Below are 17,703 nucleotides of genomic sequence, written 5' to 3'. Positions count from 1 at the left end.
AATATGCACAACCCTACAAATTAGCATACAGTCATGTGAAAAAAATTAGGACACCCCATGGAATTTTCAGTCCTAAAAGAAATGTTCACATAACAGTCAAATCTTTTATTTATCTCTGGAAAAGAAAGTGATATAATTGCAGATAAACAACAAATATTTTTCTTAATTTACTTATGAAACAAAAGATATCCACAAAAATGTATATTCTAACTGAGAAATAAATTAGGACACCCCCACATATCCTCCCACTTAAAATGGTTCAAATCACACAGGTGTATCACATCAGGTGCACATGATTAGAACATTATTGCTCAGCATTTTGAAGGAGGTTTGCCCTATTTAAACCTCAGACATTTAGTTTGGTGTGCTCATGACTGCTGTGGTGAGAGTGAACACCATGGTGAGATTAAAAGAGCTGTCTGAGGCCTTCAGAAAGAAAGTTGTAGCAGCTTATATGTACAAGTGGAGGACTTTCCAAGCAACTGCTAACATGACCAGGTCTGGCCGTCCAAGTAAGTTGACCCCCAGAGCAGACAGCAAGATGCTAAAAGAAGTCTCCAAAAACCCTTAAATATCACAGGACCTACAACAGACTCTAGCTACTGTGATGTGAAAGTGCATTCCTCTACAATCAGAAAGAGACTGCATAAATTTAACTTGCATGGGAGGTGTGCAAAGAGGAAACTTTTGCTCTCTAAGAGAAACATCAAGGCCAGACTGAAATTTGCCAGAGAAAACGTAGACAAACACCAGGACTTCTGGAATAGTGTTCTATGGACAGATGAGTCTAAAATTGAATTATTTGGACACCAGAAAAGAGGACATGTTTGGTGTACACCAAATATAGCATTCCAGGAAAAAAACATAAGAATTGCCGCTGCTGGGTCAGACCAGTGGTCCATCGTGCCCAGCAGTCCGCTCATGCGGTAGCCCCTAGGTCAGAGACCAGTGCTCTAAATGAGCCCAGCCTCACATGCGTACTTTCCAGTTGAGCAGGAACTTGTCTAACTTTGTCTTGAATCTCTGGAGGGTGTTTTCCTCCTACGACAGACTCCGGAAGAGCGTTCCGGTTTTCTACCACTCTCTAGGTGAAGAAGAACTTCCTTACGTTCATACGGAATCTATCCCCTTTCAACTTTATAGAGTGCCCTCTCGTTCTCCCTTCCTTGGAGAGGGTGAACAACCTGTCTTTATCTACTAAGTCTATCCCCTTCAGTATCTTGAATGTTTCGATCATGTCCCCTCTCAATCTCCTCTTTTCGAGGAAGAAGAGGCCCAGTTTCTCTAGTCTCTCACTGTATGGCAACTCCTGCAGCCCCTTAACCATTTTAGTTGCTCTTTTCTGGACCCTTTCGAGTAGTACCGTGTCCTTCTTCATGTACGGCGACCAGTGCTGGATGCAGTACTCCAGGTGAGGGTGAACCTCATACCAACTATGAAGCATGGAGGTGGAAGTGTCATGGTTTGGGGATGCTTTCCTGCAGCAGGACCTGGCCAACTCACCAAAATAGAATGCACCATGAATTCTACCGTGTATCAGAGTGTGCTTAAGGAACATGTGAGACCATCTGTAAGAAAATTAAAGCTGAAGCGGAACTGGACCCTGCACCACGACAATGTTGCAGGGTCCATACCAGTGAATCCACCAAGGACTGGTTGAAAACTAAGAAATGGAGAGTCCTGAAGTGGCTGAGTCAAAGCCCTGATCTTAATTCCATTGAGATGCTGTGGGGTGATTTGAAACGGGATGTACATGCAAGAAACCCCTCAAACATTTTGCAGCTGAAAGAATTCTGCATTGAGGAGTAGGCCAAACTTTCCTCAAACCGATTTCAGAGACTGGCAGATGGCTGCAAGAAGCATCTCAGTGCAGTTATTTCAGCCAAAGGGGATAACGCTAGCTATTAGGATATAAGGTGTCCAAATTTATTCCTCAGTTAGAATACACATTTTTGTGGATATCTTTTGTTTCATGAGTAAATCAAGGAAAAATGTTGTTGTTTACCTGCAGTTACATCACTTTCTTTTCTAGAGATAAATTTAAAAAAGATTCGACATCGATATATGAACATTTCTTAAGAAAGAACTGAATATTTCATGGAGTGTCCTAATTTTTTCACATGACTGTATGTATAATTGTTTTACATGTGTTAAGTATGCTTTAAAAGCTTTTTATTAAAATGAGTGTTGGAACTGAACCAAAAAAGCCCCAAAATATGGAAACAAACTGAAAATATTTTGCTTGTGCCTATCCCTAATCTGAAATAGAAATTGCAAAATGCATTTTGCATTGTAGCAATCCCTTCCCTAACCCCATCATTTGGAATACATCCTCTAAATTTAGGTAAAAATGCTCATCTTGTGGATCAACTTGCATACTTTTTTTAACTCACATATAATGAGCAGTTAAATCATTTTTTTACTCATGTAAAGGGCCTTTGAAAATTGCCCTTTAAATCAAAATGTTCCATATTGAATATAAAATTATGTTAAATCTAATTGTACTTTATTGGTCTACACTTTGTTTCAGATTGCAGTGGCACAGTGAGAAGCGAAGAAACGTTTGATCGTAGTTATGTGAAAAAGAAATTAGAACATGGGCTAACACGAATTTGGCAGGTTTGTGTTTGTTTTTATATAGAGAAAAATCTTATAAATAGACTTTAAAATTCTACTCATCTGAACCTTACTCTGCCATCTGCTGCAGTTTCATTTAATGATCTCTAGTATATTTAACATAAGAATTGCCATACTGGGACAGACTGAAGATCCATCAAGCCCAGTATCCTTTTTCCAACATTGGCCAACCCAGATTCTTACTAAAAGGCAATTGTTTGACTGGATCCTGGTGCTTAGGCACCCCTTTGTGTGCAGTATGTGCTAAAAAGTTGTACTTAGCATAAGCTTCATAAGCCCTATTCTATAATGGCATACATAAGTGCTATAACTTGTAAATGCTAGGGATGAGTACATAAGGGTAGAGAATGGAAGGATATGGGTGGGTCTCCAAGTCACACATATAGATTATAAAATACTATGAGCGCCCTTGCCATATTTAGGCATCCAACTCTATGGATGATGTAACAGAGGGCGCTTAAATGTAAGGCATGCCCAAACCGAATCACATTAGTATTCTGTAATGGAATCTGGGTGCTTAAATGTCATTACAGAATATGCATGAACTGCACTGCATCAATGAGTGTATAGTGTGGTGCTCAGTTATAGAATTGCTACCTGTCAATGACCCATTAGTTACTCTTTGCCTAGTTGGCACCTAAAACTGTTAGAGAAGGCTGTGGACATGGCATCTTGGTTTCAGTTAACTAGCTAGTCAAAATATGTGATGGATATATTTGATCTATTTGATGCAGTGATGCGACACATATGTATATGAGAAGTGAAACTCCTTTTGCCAACATCCTTAGCCTTGCACATCTGTGTGAAAGAAGGTAAAATGATGGAAATAATACCATCAATGCAAACTAAAGGATTGCCTGATGTATAGTAACATAGTAGATGACTGCAGATAAAGACCCGAATGGTCCATCTAGTCTGCCCAACCTGATTCAACCAAAAAATATGTTGGGTTGGGGTTTTTTTTTGGTTTTTTTCTTCTTCTTCTTAGCTATTTCTGGGCAAGAATCCAAAGCTCTGCCTGGTACTGTTCTTAGGTTCCAATTACTGAAGTCTCCGTCAAAGCTCACTCCAGTCCTTCTACACACTCCCAACCTTTGAAGCCCTCCCCAGCTCATCCTCCACCAAACGGCCATATACAGACCAAGACCGTGCAAGTCTGCCCAGTACTAGCCTTAGTTCTTCAATATTTAATATTATTTTCTGATTATAGATCCTCTGTGTTCATCCCACAATTTTTTGAACTCCATCACTGTTTTCATCTCCACCACCTCTCTCGGGAGCGCATTCCAGGCATCCACCACCCTCTCCGTAAAGAAGAATTTCCCTACATTGCCCTTGAGTCTACCACCCCTCAACCTCAAATTATGTCCTCTGGTTTTACTTTTTTCTTTTCTCTGGAAAAGATTATGTTCTACGTTAATACCTTTCAAGTATTTGAACATCTGAATCATATCTCCCCTGTCCCTCCTTTCCTCTAAGGCAATTCCTGTCCTCGAGAGCTGGAGCCAGGTCAGGTTTTCAGGATATCCACAATAAATGTGCATGAGATAGATTTGCATCTCAAGGAGGCAGTGCATGCAAATCCATCTCATACATATTCAACCTGACCTGGCTCCAGCTCTCGAGGACCGGAATTGCCTACCCCTGCTCTAAGGTATACATGTACATATTCAGGGCTTCCAATCTCTCCTCGTATGTCTTTTGTCGCAAACCTCCTATCATTTTCATCACCCTCCTCTGGACCGCTTCAGGCCTTTTTGTGTCCTTCGCCAGATACGGTCTCCAAAACTGAACACAATACTCCAAGTGGGGCCTCACCAACGACCTGTACAGGGACATCAACACCTTTGTTCTTCTACTGGTTACGCCTCTCTTTATACAGCCCAGCATACTTCTGGTAGCAGCCACCACCTTATCACACTGTTTTTTTCGCCTTTAGATCTTCAGACACTATCACTCCAAGGTCCCTCTCACCCTCCGTGCATTTCAGTCTCTCCCCTCCCAGCATATACGGCTCCTTCCGATTGTTAATCCCCAAATGCATTACTCTTCATTTCTTTGCATTGAATTTTAATTGCCAGATATTAGACCATTCCTCTAATTTTTGTAGATCCTTTTTCATGTTTTCCACTCCCTCCTCAGTGTCTACTCTGTTACAAATCTTGGTATCATCAGCAAAGAGGCAAACCTTTCCTTCTAACCCTTCAGCAATGTCACTCACAAACATACTGTACAGGATTGGCCCCAGCACCGAACCCTGAGGGACTCCACTACTCACCATTCCTTCCTCCGAGTGACTTCCATTAACCACCAACCTCTGGCGTCTGTCCGTCAACCAGTTTCTAATCCAGTTCTCCACTGTGGTTCCCAACTTCAGCCCTTCAAGTTTGTTCAAGAGCCTCCTACGAGGAACCGTGTCAAAGACTTTGCTGAAATCTAAGTAAATTACATCTAGCATCTAGTAAATTACATCTAGATCCATCTCTCTGGTCACCCAATCAGAAAATTCAATCAGGTTCGTTTGACAAGATTTACGTTTAGTAAAGTCATGTTGCCTCGGATCCTGTAACCCATTAGATTCTAGGAAGTTCACTATCCTTTCTTTCAGCAACCCTTCCATTATTTTTACTACAACCGAAGTGAGGCTTACCGGCCTGTAGTTTCCTGCTTCATCCCTGTGACCACTTTTGTGACTAGGGACCACATCCGCTCTTCTCCAGTCCCCAGGAACCACTTCCGTCTCCAGAGATTTGTTGAACAAGTCTTTAATAGGACTCACCAGAACCTGTCTGAGCTCCCTCAGTATCCTGGGATGGATCCCGTCCGGGACCATCGATTTGTCCACCTTCAGTTTTTCAAGTTGTTCATGAACACTTTCCTCCGTGAATGGCGCATAATCTACTCCATTTTGCCAGACAATCTCGGTCCTTCTCCAGGATTTTCTTCTGTGAACACCAGAACAGAAGTATTTGTTTAGCATGTTTGCTTTTTCCTCATCACTCTCCACATATTGGTTCCTAGCATCTTTTAGTTTAGCAATTCAATTTTTCATCTTCCTCGTTTCACTGATGTTTCTGAAAAAATTTTTGTCTTCCTTTTTTACATTTTTAGCCATTTGCTCTTCTGCCTGCGCTTTTGCCAGACGTATTTCCCTCTTGGCTTCTTTCAGTTTCACCCGATAGGGGAGAGTGTGGTGCAATGGTTAAAGCTACAGCCTCAGCATCCTGAGGTTGTGGGTTCAAACCCCATGCTGCTCCTTGTGACCCTGGGCAAGTCACTTAATCCCCCCATTGCCCCAGATAGATTGTGAGCCCACCGGGACAGACGGGAAAAAAAATGCTTGAATACCTGAATAAACTCATGTAAACCACTCTGAGCTCTCCTGGGAGAACGGTATAAAAAATTAAATAAATCAATAAAATGAATAGTCCTTTCTGCACTCCTCTTCTTGGGTTTTTTTATATTTCACGAAAGCCAACCCTTTCGCCTTTATTTTCTCCGCCACTAGTTTGGAGAACCATATCGGCTTCCTTTTTCTCTTGGTTTTATTTATTTTCTTCACATAAAGGTCCGTAGCCATTTTTATCGCTCCTTTCAGCTTAGACTACTGTTTTTCCACTTCTCTTATGTCCTCCCATCCTAACAGCTCTTTCTTCAGGTACTTTCCCATTGCATTAAAGTCCATACGTTTGAAATCTAGGACTTTTAATATTGTGCGGCCGCCCTCCACTTTAGCCGTTATATCAAACCAAACTGTTTGATGATCACTACTTCCCAGGTGAGCACGCACTCATGCATTAGATATACTCTCTCCATTTGTGAGGCCCAGATCCAATATCACTTTTTCTCTTGTGGGTTCCGACATTGTATCAAGTGGATGTTTTTCTTCACTGAGAGCAAAGTTGTAAAAAAAAAAAAAAGGATGGAGATTAGAGTTTATATATTTAGGCCAAGTGTTTATTTTTTGACACATACAGGTCTTGCATGTCAGTGTTTTGTCCTGTCGTGCATTTTGTATAACATGCTCAATAAGCAGCTGGTAATAATACATAGGAGAGGGCCTAGGTGTTTGGATTGTGTATTGCTGTGGTAAGGAACTAATTTGAAGATTACAAGAATTTAGGGCCGCACTTTGATTAAAATTTGTAATCACATGATTAACTGTATAACTTGGCCAATGGACAATTTTATTTTCTGATATACTTGTAAAGAGTTCAAACTATTAAAATGATGATGTTGCCTGTAGTTTGCTACCAAATGAGTATGATACCTATTTATTTTCAGGGGTCCTTTTATAAAAAGCTTAATAGCATTTTAACAAAATTTCTTTGGCTTGGTAAAACACCTAGAATAGCTTTAGTAACTTTGCAAAAATCAATTAAGGAGGGAGGGGTAAATTTTCCAAATTTCTATAGGTACCATCAAGCCTATATTCTACGTCAGGGTATGTATTGGATCCTCCCAGAACTTATAGATAATGCACCAGATTGGTTATATTTGGAATGGCGCCTTATGTTTCCCCTAAATTTAGTTCATTTACCAAGTATTAATATACCTAAAAGATACAGAGAAAATAAAATAATAATGGATACTTGGAAAACATTGAGATTTATTGATAAATTAACACCCATCCCAATATATAAATCAACTAATCAATCCATATGGATAAACTCCAAGATCAAAGTAAGCGGAGCTCAAATCCTTTGGAAGAACTGGATTATTGCAGGAATCAGATCTCTAGATGATATTATTTCAGAAGGTAAACTGCTGGATTTTTCACAATTGCAACATAGATTTGGTCTTAATAAAACACAAAGTTTTAAATGGTTGCAATTGAAGCAGGCCATTCAGGTTGGGTTCCCTGAATGGAAATCATTAAACAATCAATATAGTTTAAAGTTCTTATGCTTTAAAGCAGACTTCCTAGGACATCAAGCCGCATTGTGGTATAAATTAATATCTGGATATTTGAATAAAAAACCAAAAAATGGTCTAAGAGACATTTGGAGCATTGAGATTGGACATCAAATTAATGCATCTCAATGGCCACTAATTTGGTCTTGGAGAATGGGATGTACAGTGTCAGCGTCTATGAGACAAACATGGTTCTTTTTATTACATAGAGCTTTTTGGACCCCTACTCGTTTACAAAAACTAGACAGTTCTAAGTCTAATAGATGCTGGCACTGTAATCTAGAACCAGGGACATTAGATCATTTATTATATCATTGTCCTTATATTAAAATATTTTGGAATTCAATTTGGCCACAAATTAATAAATTAATGGAAAATCATATTGCAATATCATATGATACAATTTTATTTGGAACAATGATGAGAAAAAAAAGTCAAATTTCACCAGAAAATAATAAACTTTTATTAATTATGACAGGGGTTGCCATTCAACATATAACTAATAATTGGAAAAATTACAACAACCTAAACTACACATTATGGTGGAATACAATATGTCATGTTTTTAAAATGGAAAGAACAATAGCAGTACAAAAGGGGACATATAATAAATTTATAAAAATATGGGGGCCATTGACAAAATACTGCAATGATTAAATAATAGAATACTTTTTCTTCTTTTCTTCTTTTAGAGATTTTCTTTTTTTTTTTTTTTAGGACACACATATAGGGGGGATAAGGAAAACAATTTATATATAATATATTATAATATATGATACAAAATGTAACAAATGATTAAAAAATAATAGAAGGGTGGGGGGAGGGAAATTTATCCAGAATATATTGTAGTAGATATAAATATGTTATTGAATAATTATCAATTGTATTCCAATATGTCGTATACTTTTATAAAATTTGAAAATATTATATTAAGGCAATTAAAGGGTGGGGGGAGGGTGAAGGGGAAAATCAAACTCAGACATACAATGTGTTATATATAAAAGTGATACCATGCATATATCAAATGTATTTTATTATTATGTACACTTTTTATAAAATTTGAAAATAAAAATATAATGGAAAAAAAAAAAAAAAAGTAATCCTGCCTATGTGAGAGGTTAACTCTCTCCTTTGTCATTCAGAATCACCCCTCTCCCTCCACCTTCCGCCATCAAGGACTTCTCTTATTTCTCTTTCTCTTCCCCTCTCCACAATTGCCCCTTGTGTCTTTCTTCCCCTTCCATCTAGCATTGCCTCTCTCTCTCTCACCATCCAGCATTGTCCCTTCTCTCCATCATCCAGCATTAACCCATTTCTGTTTCTTCCCCTTTTACCTTCCACCATCACCCCTCTATCTCTCTCTTTCCTACTGTCCAATAACAGCCCCTTACAATCCACCTTCATCCTGTATCACCCCACCTCTCCCTCTCATCTAGCATCTATCATTACCCCAGTGATCCAGCATTGCCTCATTTCCCCCCCCCCTCCACACCAGAACCATCCAGCATGGCCTGTCTCATCCCCCTTTCCCGCACTCTAACCATCCGTGACCCTATCTCTCTCTCTCAGAGGCAACTTTAAGAACATAACTCTCTCGAAATTAGAAACATAAATCCTGTGAATATCCAGCCATTACAACTTTAGTTTTACTTTTTACTCTGTAAATATAGACAGGTCAGTAAAACAAAACAATATGGTAGAGCAGGGGGCTGAGACCCAAGGGAACCTAGTTCAAATACCATTGATGCTACTTGTGATCTTGGGAAATTCACTGAGCCGTCTTACCTCAGATATAAACTTAGATTGTAAGCCCATCAGGGACAGGAAAATGTACACTGTATCTGAATTTATCTTGTCTTGAACTTCTGAAAGAGGCGTGAGCTAAATTCAAAATCTTCATTTTATCACAGAGTAGAAAGAAAGTTATGTAAAACTTATCCAGTAGTTGACGTATAAAATTTAGTACAATAAAACCTTGGTTTGCAAGCATAATTCATTCCAGAAGCATGCTTGTAATCCAAAGCACTTATATATCAAAGCAAATTTCCCCATAGGAAATAATGGAAACTCAGACGATTCGTTCCACAACCCAAAATATTATACGTACTTGTATTGCAAGACCTCGCTCATTTAGAACAGTCACTACACTCCCGCAGCTTCAGAGAGAGAAGAATCATCAGCTCAGTTGTGATGAGGTGACGGGTATATACTGTATGTACTCTTATTGCAAGATTTTGCTCATTTAGAACAGTCACTACACTCATGCAGCGTTAGAGAGAGAAGAACCATTGGCTCAGTTGTGATGTGTATATACTGTATGTACTTGTATTGCAAGACATTGCTTGTATATCAAGTTAAAATTTAATCAAATGTTTTGCTTGTCTTGCAAAACAAGTTACTTGCAATACAAGATTATATTGTATTGCATTAATACTGATGGTGATAATTTTCCTGATTTTTAGGATGTTCAGCTGAAAGTGAAAACATATTTTCTTGGCACAGACATGTCTAGCTTCAAATATGATGACTTCATCTTTGTACTGGATATAATCAGCAGGTAGATTAAGCATTTCAATTACAGTTGATTTTCAGTTTTTTTGTTAATTAAACCATTTTAATTGTAGATAAATTAGCCAATTCATTTGAATGATCCTATTTTTTGTACATATTGTATATTGTACATATTGTTTTTTGTACATATTGTATGTATAATTTTTTTAGATGTGACATCTGGTAGCTGCAGTTTCCAACAATCACAGGCATCCCACAAGTGTGCCAGAGAATTAGAGTGGTACAACATGTATAAATAATGATTTGATAAGCAAATAATTTCTAGTTGCAGATCGTTAAGATTAAAAGGACCTCCCCTTGATATTTAAGTTTTAGAGATCCATATGGTGTCAAATTTTTATGATCTTGGAAGTTCCATTATCATTGACGTATAATGATGTGTTGTTTAGAACACTATTAATGCCCAAAAGTCCAATCAATATAAATCAGAATAGGCTGCTTCTCGTCATGACAGGAGTTGCTATGTAGCTGATCATGAAAAACTGGAAAAATTGGGATAATATAAATTATGGTTTTTGGTGGGAAACTTTATGCCAAATTTATAAATTTGAACATATGAATTTGTAAAAATTGGGACACTATTATAAAATTAAAGCAATTTGGGATCCATTAACAAAATTTTGTATGAAATGAACATACGTATTTCCCTTTGATTTCTGTTATGCACATCCAGGACGGGTGGGTGGGAGGGTGTGGGAAGGGGGTGTTATGTTTTTATTAAATCATTTGATTGTATTGAGTGCTGATTATTGTACTATTTGTTTGTTAATCTGTTGCACTTTGTTGACTTTTGAAAATGAATAAAGATATATATATTTTTAAAAAGCTTAAAAGGACTTCTCTCCCCTAAAACTGTTTTTAATGTCATAGGCTGATGCAAGTTGGCGAAGAGTTTTGTGGAAGCAAATCTGAAGTTTTACAAGAATCAATAAGAAAGCAAAGTGTTAACTATTTCAAAAACTATCACCGGTAAGTTGATTGACACTGGTATCTTGATTCGTAGGAATGAGAAATGGAGAGGATTACTCTCAAAAGCTTGTCAAAAATATGTTGTTAGTCCATGTAAAAGATATTCCAATGCAATAGGTGAGACATTCTAGACAGATGGGTTATATCCCTATAGCTGTGTGCATCTACAGAAGGAATCCACTCTGGATTTTTCACTTTGTCTCTGGACTCCTTAGCTCCACCTACAGGTCTTTCCTTCTGCATGTGTGCCTTCAGGATTATTTGTTCTGCTCTCCCCATTTTATTATGTTTATTCGGTGTATTTTTCATCCATTTTTCGGGGATTCTGGTACTTGGAGCATTGTTTCTGCCTCTTTGAGAACACACAGACTTCGGTCTGTAGCTGACAGGCCAATCCCACTGAGTACCTGTTAGCCAGCCTGCATAGTTTTCTCTGGAGCTCAGGGCCGTCCCTGAAACGTAGCCTCACCTACTGTTAAGCAAGGGTCAAGTGCAGGCTGTTGGGTGCCCTTAGGAGACTTGACGGTGTCTTGCAGGGTGCTGACTGCATCTTCTCACCTCCGCCTGTCCCGGTGCACATCCGTTGGTCCACAGAGATGGAGATGCAGTCAGGCATAGGGTCTGACTGGCAGCCTAAAGATCAGCTGAGAGCCCATCTGGACATATTCACACAGGGTCCGGTCTGCATGGAGGATCCAGGTCATTTTGCTCTTGAGCTGCCTTTGAGCACAAAGGATATTCTCCTATGGTTATTGATACTCTTTTCAAGTCTAAGAATCATTCACAGTTTCTGCTTATGCTAAGGTGTGGAAGGCCTTCCAACATTGGTGTGCCCAGGATGAGGTGAACACTTATTCAGCTCCGACCTCGCTGATTCTTGCCTTTCTTCAGGCTGGCCTGGATAACGGCCTTACTGTTGCATCTCTTCGGGTTCAGGTAACCGGGCTCTCTTGTTTTAGATCCCGGGATCGTTGGTCCTTGTTGGCATCTCATCCTGATGTCGCTAAATTTCTGAAGGGAGCTCTTCATGTCAGATCTCCAGTTAAGTAACCTTTCCCTTCCTGTGACCTTAACCTTGTACTGTCTAGCCTTACCAAGGCTCCTTTTGAGCCCCTTTGAGAGGTTTCGCTCTTGGACTTGACACTTGGGACAGTTTTTTCTAGTTGCCATTACTTCGGTGTGACGTGTGTTGGAACTACAGGCTCTTTCTTGCAGAGAACTGTTTCTCCTTATCTTGGAGACTGGGGTTTCCCTACGGATGGTTCCTTCCTTCTTGCTGAAGGGGATTATGACTTTTCATGTTAATCAGAATCTGCATTTGCCTACCTTTGAGCCTACTGGTTCCAGGACACAAGATCGCCTGTTGCCGACACTGGATGTTCTCAGAGTGCTTTGGTATTATCTGGAGGTCACTAACAAGTTTTGTCTCTCCGACCATTTGTTTGTGCTGACTCATTCGGTTAGGCGGGGTGCTCCCACAATTTCTAGATGGATTCATAGGGCCATTTCGTCAGCCTACATTGTTTCTAGGAAACAGTTCCCTGTTTCTGACAAGGCGCATTCTACCAGGAATGTAGCTTCTTCCTGGGTCACAGCTGGGTCTGTCTCCCCTGCGGTGATTTGCAGGGCGGCAATGTGGTCTTCTATTCATACATTTGCTGAGTTTTATAAGATGGTTGTAGCAGCAAGACAGGACTGCCTTGGGGTCCTCAGTCTTAAGGGTTGACGCAGCAAGCTTTTTGGGGACTGCTTTTGTACGTCCCATCTGTCTAGAATGTTTCATGTACTGCACTGGAAAAAGAGATTATGTACTTACCCTGATAAGCTCTTTTCCAGTTGATAGGTAAGATATTCTAGACTCCTGTCCAGTCCTTCCTGCGCCTATCTACTGTTTCAATGTTTATTTTTCTCCAAGTTGTTTCTTTGATGTCTGTTAGCCCTTGTAGGCTGGGAGGAATATATGTTTCTGTTTTATATGGAGTAGTTCTGAGTTCCTTTGAAGCCTTTGTTGGCAGCTGACATTACTGCCGGATTTCGTTCTTGAGCAGAACAGTTTGTATTGAGTGACTCTCAGTGCTTGTGTACTAACTGTAGGTGGAGCTAAGGAGCCCAGTGAAGTACAATAGAGGCAAAGTGAAAAATCCAGTGGATTCCTTTTGCAGGGCAGGCAGCTATAGCGATATAACCCATCTGTCTAGAATGTCTCACCTATCTACTGGAAAAGAGCTTACCAGGATAAGTACATAATCTCTTTTTAGTAGAATTTGGGGATTTCTGTTACAGTATGTAAATGTTATTCTTAGGGCTACCATCCTGCAATCTCAGTTCATGCCCTTTAGTTCATTGCTTCTTCATCTCTGAAAAAGTTTTGTTTGTATGTTAATACCTTTCAAGTGTTTAAATGTATATATCGTATCTCCTCTGTCTGTCTTTTTCCTCTAAGGCAGTGTTTCTCAACTCGGTCTTGGGAGTAGTATTTCTCAACTCAGTTCTGGAGTACCCCCTTGCCAGTCGGGTTTTCAGGATATCCGCAATGAATATGCATAATCTTGATTTGCATACACTGCTTCTATTGTATGCAAATTTCTTTCATGCATATTCATTGTGGATATCCTGAAAACCTGACTGGCAAGGGGGTACTCCAGAACTGAGTTGAGAAATACTGCTTTAAGGTATACATATTGGTGGTCTTCATATCTGTTCTAATATATATTTTTGGTGTAAACCCCATACCATTTTTGTCTCCTTCCTCTGAACTGCCCCAAGTGTTTTTATGTCCTTAGCAAGATACAGTGTCCAAAATTGTGCACAATACTCCAAGTGGGGCCTTACCACAGATCTGTAGAGGGACATTAACATCTCTTTTCTTCTGCTGGTTATGCCTCGTGCTATGTTGCCCATTGCTACTACAGTTGACTCCATCTAAGTGCACGTCGGTTAAGCGCATGCTTTGATTATCCACAGCCTACCACCATGGTCCCGTTTTTTTTTACATTAAAGTCAATGGACATAAACTCTGGATATTTGCAATTCTGATAAGCACACAATCCGCTTATGTGCACTGATGTCGTAGGTCCCACCTGTATTCTTTCACATAAAGTTCATTCTGGTTAAAAGCAATCACGTAGATGAGCCACATGTTTTGGAACAACAGTCTAGGCCTGGCCATGTGTTCAAACTTTCAGAACTGCACCGTGGCATCACGTGGACAAAAATCATTTTCTTTGGCTGAACGTGTCCACCATGTTGATGTCAGACGCCGCTTAGGTGTTATTACATTACTTGTACGTAAATTGGAAGGGCCTGTTCCCTGAGAGTGGTGGACTCCAGGTCCTTCTGCAGTTGCTCACGTATGGTCTCCCAATTAAAGCGATAGAGACCTATACACCGCTTTCAAACGTAGCGAAGCTGTTGGCTTCAAGGTGCTTGCCTATTGAAAATGAAAGCAACAAAAACCAAGGGATAATCACAAATTTCAAACGTGATTACAGGTCACTCATCCTAAGATATGTGATGGCAGTGATCGATGCAAGCACAGAATCCTGCCCCAGAGCTGCTGATCTTGCGAGAAAAATGACGGTGCTCGACTGTTCACATGGTACTCCGATTAAGCGCATGTGGCAGACTGGTTCGAGGGGCTTGCACTTAAGTGGAGTCAACTGTACTTATTATTTCTATAGCACTGCTAGATGTATGCATCACTATACATTAAACGTGTAAGAGATAGTTCCTGCTCGGTGGACCTTGCAATCTAATTAAAACACACAAATAGGGGTTATAGAATTTCTCATAGAGGGAATGATAAAGCAGACATGGGTACTTTACAATTGAATGGACGTTAGGAGTTAAAAGCAGTGTAAGTGTATTGGTGAGGCTAACAGGAGCCACCTATATGGTCTGACTTAGCTAGGACACTGAAATACAGACTTTATATTATGGTAGCATTCTGGGTTATATTTATATTTATCTATATTCCAAAAAATCCAAATTCAAACCCCCTGTGCCAATAGGGTTATTGCCAAGCGAATGAATAGACCAGGCTTAGGTTTAGCAAAATAGAGAATATACTGTAGAATCCTGATTAACCGGTATTCAAGCAACCGGCGCTACTCTCACCCAACCGACAAAAAAAAAATAAAAAATGGCCGCCTTCCAGCTCCTGGAGCGGCAACGGTCCTGTGCTGCAAACCCCTCTTCCTCCCTCCAGCCCCAAAGAAGTGGCAGTGGTCCTGAGCCCCGAGCCCCTCTCTCTTCAGCCCTTCCACAAATCCTGAAGCAAGCCGCAAAACGGCAGTGGTCCTGAGCTGTGGATCTCCCTTCCCTCTAGCCCCGAAGCAGCGGCAGTGGTCCTGAGCCGCAGACCCTCTGTCCATCCCTCCCTCCCTCTCTTACCCAAAGCAGCAGAGGCAGTGCTCTATGCAGGCTGCTCACGGCCATCCCAAAGCAGGGCCTTTCTTCTGATGCAACACTTCTGATGTGGCAGAGGAAAGGCCCTGCTAGGGCTGGCCGCAAGCAGCCTGCTTATAGTGCTGTCTCTACTGACCAACTGCCGCTGCTGCTTCGGTAAGCGAGGGAGGTCCAGGAGGCCAGACCCACATGGAGGGATGGATGGCAGACCTGGGAAGGAAGGGGAGGTGGACCGGAAATTTATGTGGGGAGAGGGTCCATCAGGGGAGGAGAAATGGATAGATGGGGGAGAAGGGGGGGGAGAGAAAATGACCCAGACTGAAGGGAGGAACAGATGTTGGACTTACAAGTGGGGTTGGGGGATGATAGAAAGGAAGAGAGTGAAGTGGGAAGGGAGACAAAACTATTTTTAGAGTAACTCTCAAACAACCAGAAACGACAGTTATCCACCATAGGTGCCGGGTAACTGAGAGTTTACTGTATTTATCTTGTAAATAGCAAATAATTATAATTAGGTATGAAACAGTCTAGTATTCAGACAAGCTAGACTGTGTAAGAAAAACAGTTACCCACTATTGTTTTGGATTATTTGGAAAGCAAACATAAGTTTTCACTGCACACTAATAATTCTGCCTACATGCAGGAAAGGTCCTTCCTCGATCAACTTGGGCTCTGGCATAGTGCAGGATCAGTCATGCTGCCCAACACGGTTTGTGTGGGAGAGATGTCTCTCAGGCAACGTAAACGCTGCAGGTGTTCTGGAAGAGGCCTGTTCACTGGAATGACAGAAATCTGAGTCCGGCCACACTCTTCAGCCTCTGTCACATACTCAAAGGGTAGTGACTCAGGCATAGCTTAGCATCAGGCCTCAGGATCAGGAACTAGCAGCATCATCCCTTCTTAGAGAGTGATAGCCAAGAACCACGAGTCCTCTTGGAAGTTCATTTTTATAGCCTTTTGAATTTGGTTTCTATGTGGGTATATGATGCTTTCCACACCTCTTGGCCCTTTGAAATATACTCCGATCTATAAAGATGTAATCAATTCGGGAATAGGAACCATGTGCAGTAGAAAAGTGAGTATAATCTCTAACCCGAGGGTTTATTTATTTAAAAAATTTCTTACCCAATTACACCTAAGCGGCCATTATAGAGATGGTTTGGGGAAATCCACAGCTTATTCCTAGGATAAGCAGCATGAAATCTGTTTTACTACTTGGGATCTAGCTAGGTATTTGGGACCTGAGTTGGACAGTGTGTCCCAGTACAGCAATTCTTATATTCTTAAGCACCCTCCCCATAAAGCGTGCTCTCCCACTTACAGGCACCACCTTTAAAAATCATTGATGGTTTGGGGGGGTCCACGGGGACTTCTGTGATGTCTAGTTGCTCCTGCCCAGTACTGTGCCAGCTTCAAAATAGTACCCCTAGCAATAGTCACACAAATATGCTGGGGGAAGGGCTCAGAAGCTTGGGGGGACCCATATTTGCAGACTCAGGTGCATCTAGCTGTGGGTTTGTTCTCTGATACTCTTGGATAATAAAATAACCCTAGCAAAATAACTTGGCCCTAACACGATCTGGTGTATTACTGCAAATCTTGTTAGGGTATGCATATCTTGTATTTTATTACTGTGTAACCTATGGTAACTTAAATATTCCTGCAGTATTTAAAGTCAAGCAGTTTTAGGGCTGTTTAAGTTGTTCTAAGAGCCAATTAATGCAACTTAAAGCCCTAACGTCACTTGATGAATTCTTCCCTCAATTTTTGGCTTCTCATGTTATTTAAAAGACATAATCATTGGAATGCAGTGTCTAAGGTGCATCACCGTTCTGCCAGTAAGTTCTTCTCTGTGATCAGTGATATTGCCTGTCATTTTTATTGCTTAAAAGTGTACTTTTCCACAAGAATATCAATACCTAAGAGCCAGCCTTAACAATAAGAAGAAAAAGCATACATTTTGGCAGAAGATAGATTTTGTTTGCTGAAATGCAAACCTCATAGAATATGCATTTGCTGATCCAGGGATTTACTCTTAAGAGTCTTAATTGGATTGTGAAGGGTTCTATTTTTGTTTTTTAATTTGATGAGCATAATTGGATAAAGTCCCACAAGTATGTTTGTTCTTTCCTCTAGATCACTACAAATAGCAGGTCAATTGTAGGTAGTTTGAGAAGTGTTAAACTGAATGAATTGATGTTTTCT

At 40.4% G+C, this 17,703-nt stretch overlaps 1 protein-coding gene across 1 annotated transcript in view; it reads left to right on the top strand.

Annotated features, from left to right (window-relative positions):
- Positions 1–17,703, top strand: part of VPS50 (VPS50 subunit of EARP/GARPII complex) — a 337,660-nt gene that overhangs the window by 151,504 nt on the left and 168,453 nt on the right. The window contains 3 exon segments of the mRNA XM_033931131.1: positions 2,531–2,619; positions 10,014–10,108; positions 10,993–11,091. Of these exon segments, the coding sequence (XP_033787022.1) occupies positions 2,531–2,619; positions 10,014–10,108; positions 10,993–11,091 (283 nt within the window).

Source organism: Geotrypetes seraphini, chromosome 2 (assembly GCF_902459505.1).
Source record: "Geotrypetes seraphini chromosome 2, aGeoSer1.1, whole genome shotgun sequence".
In the NCBI taxonomy this organism is placed as follows: domain Eukaryota; kingdom Metazoa; phylum Chordata; class Amphibia; order Gymnophiona; family Dermophiidae; genus Geotrypetes; species Geotrypetes seraphini.
This window is presented reverse-complemented; position numbering and strand designations above follow the sequence as displayed.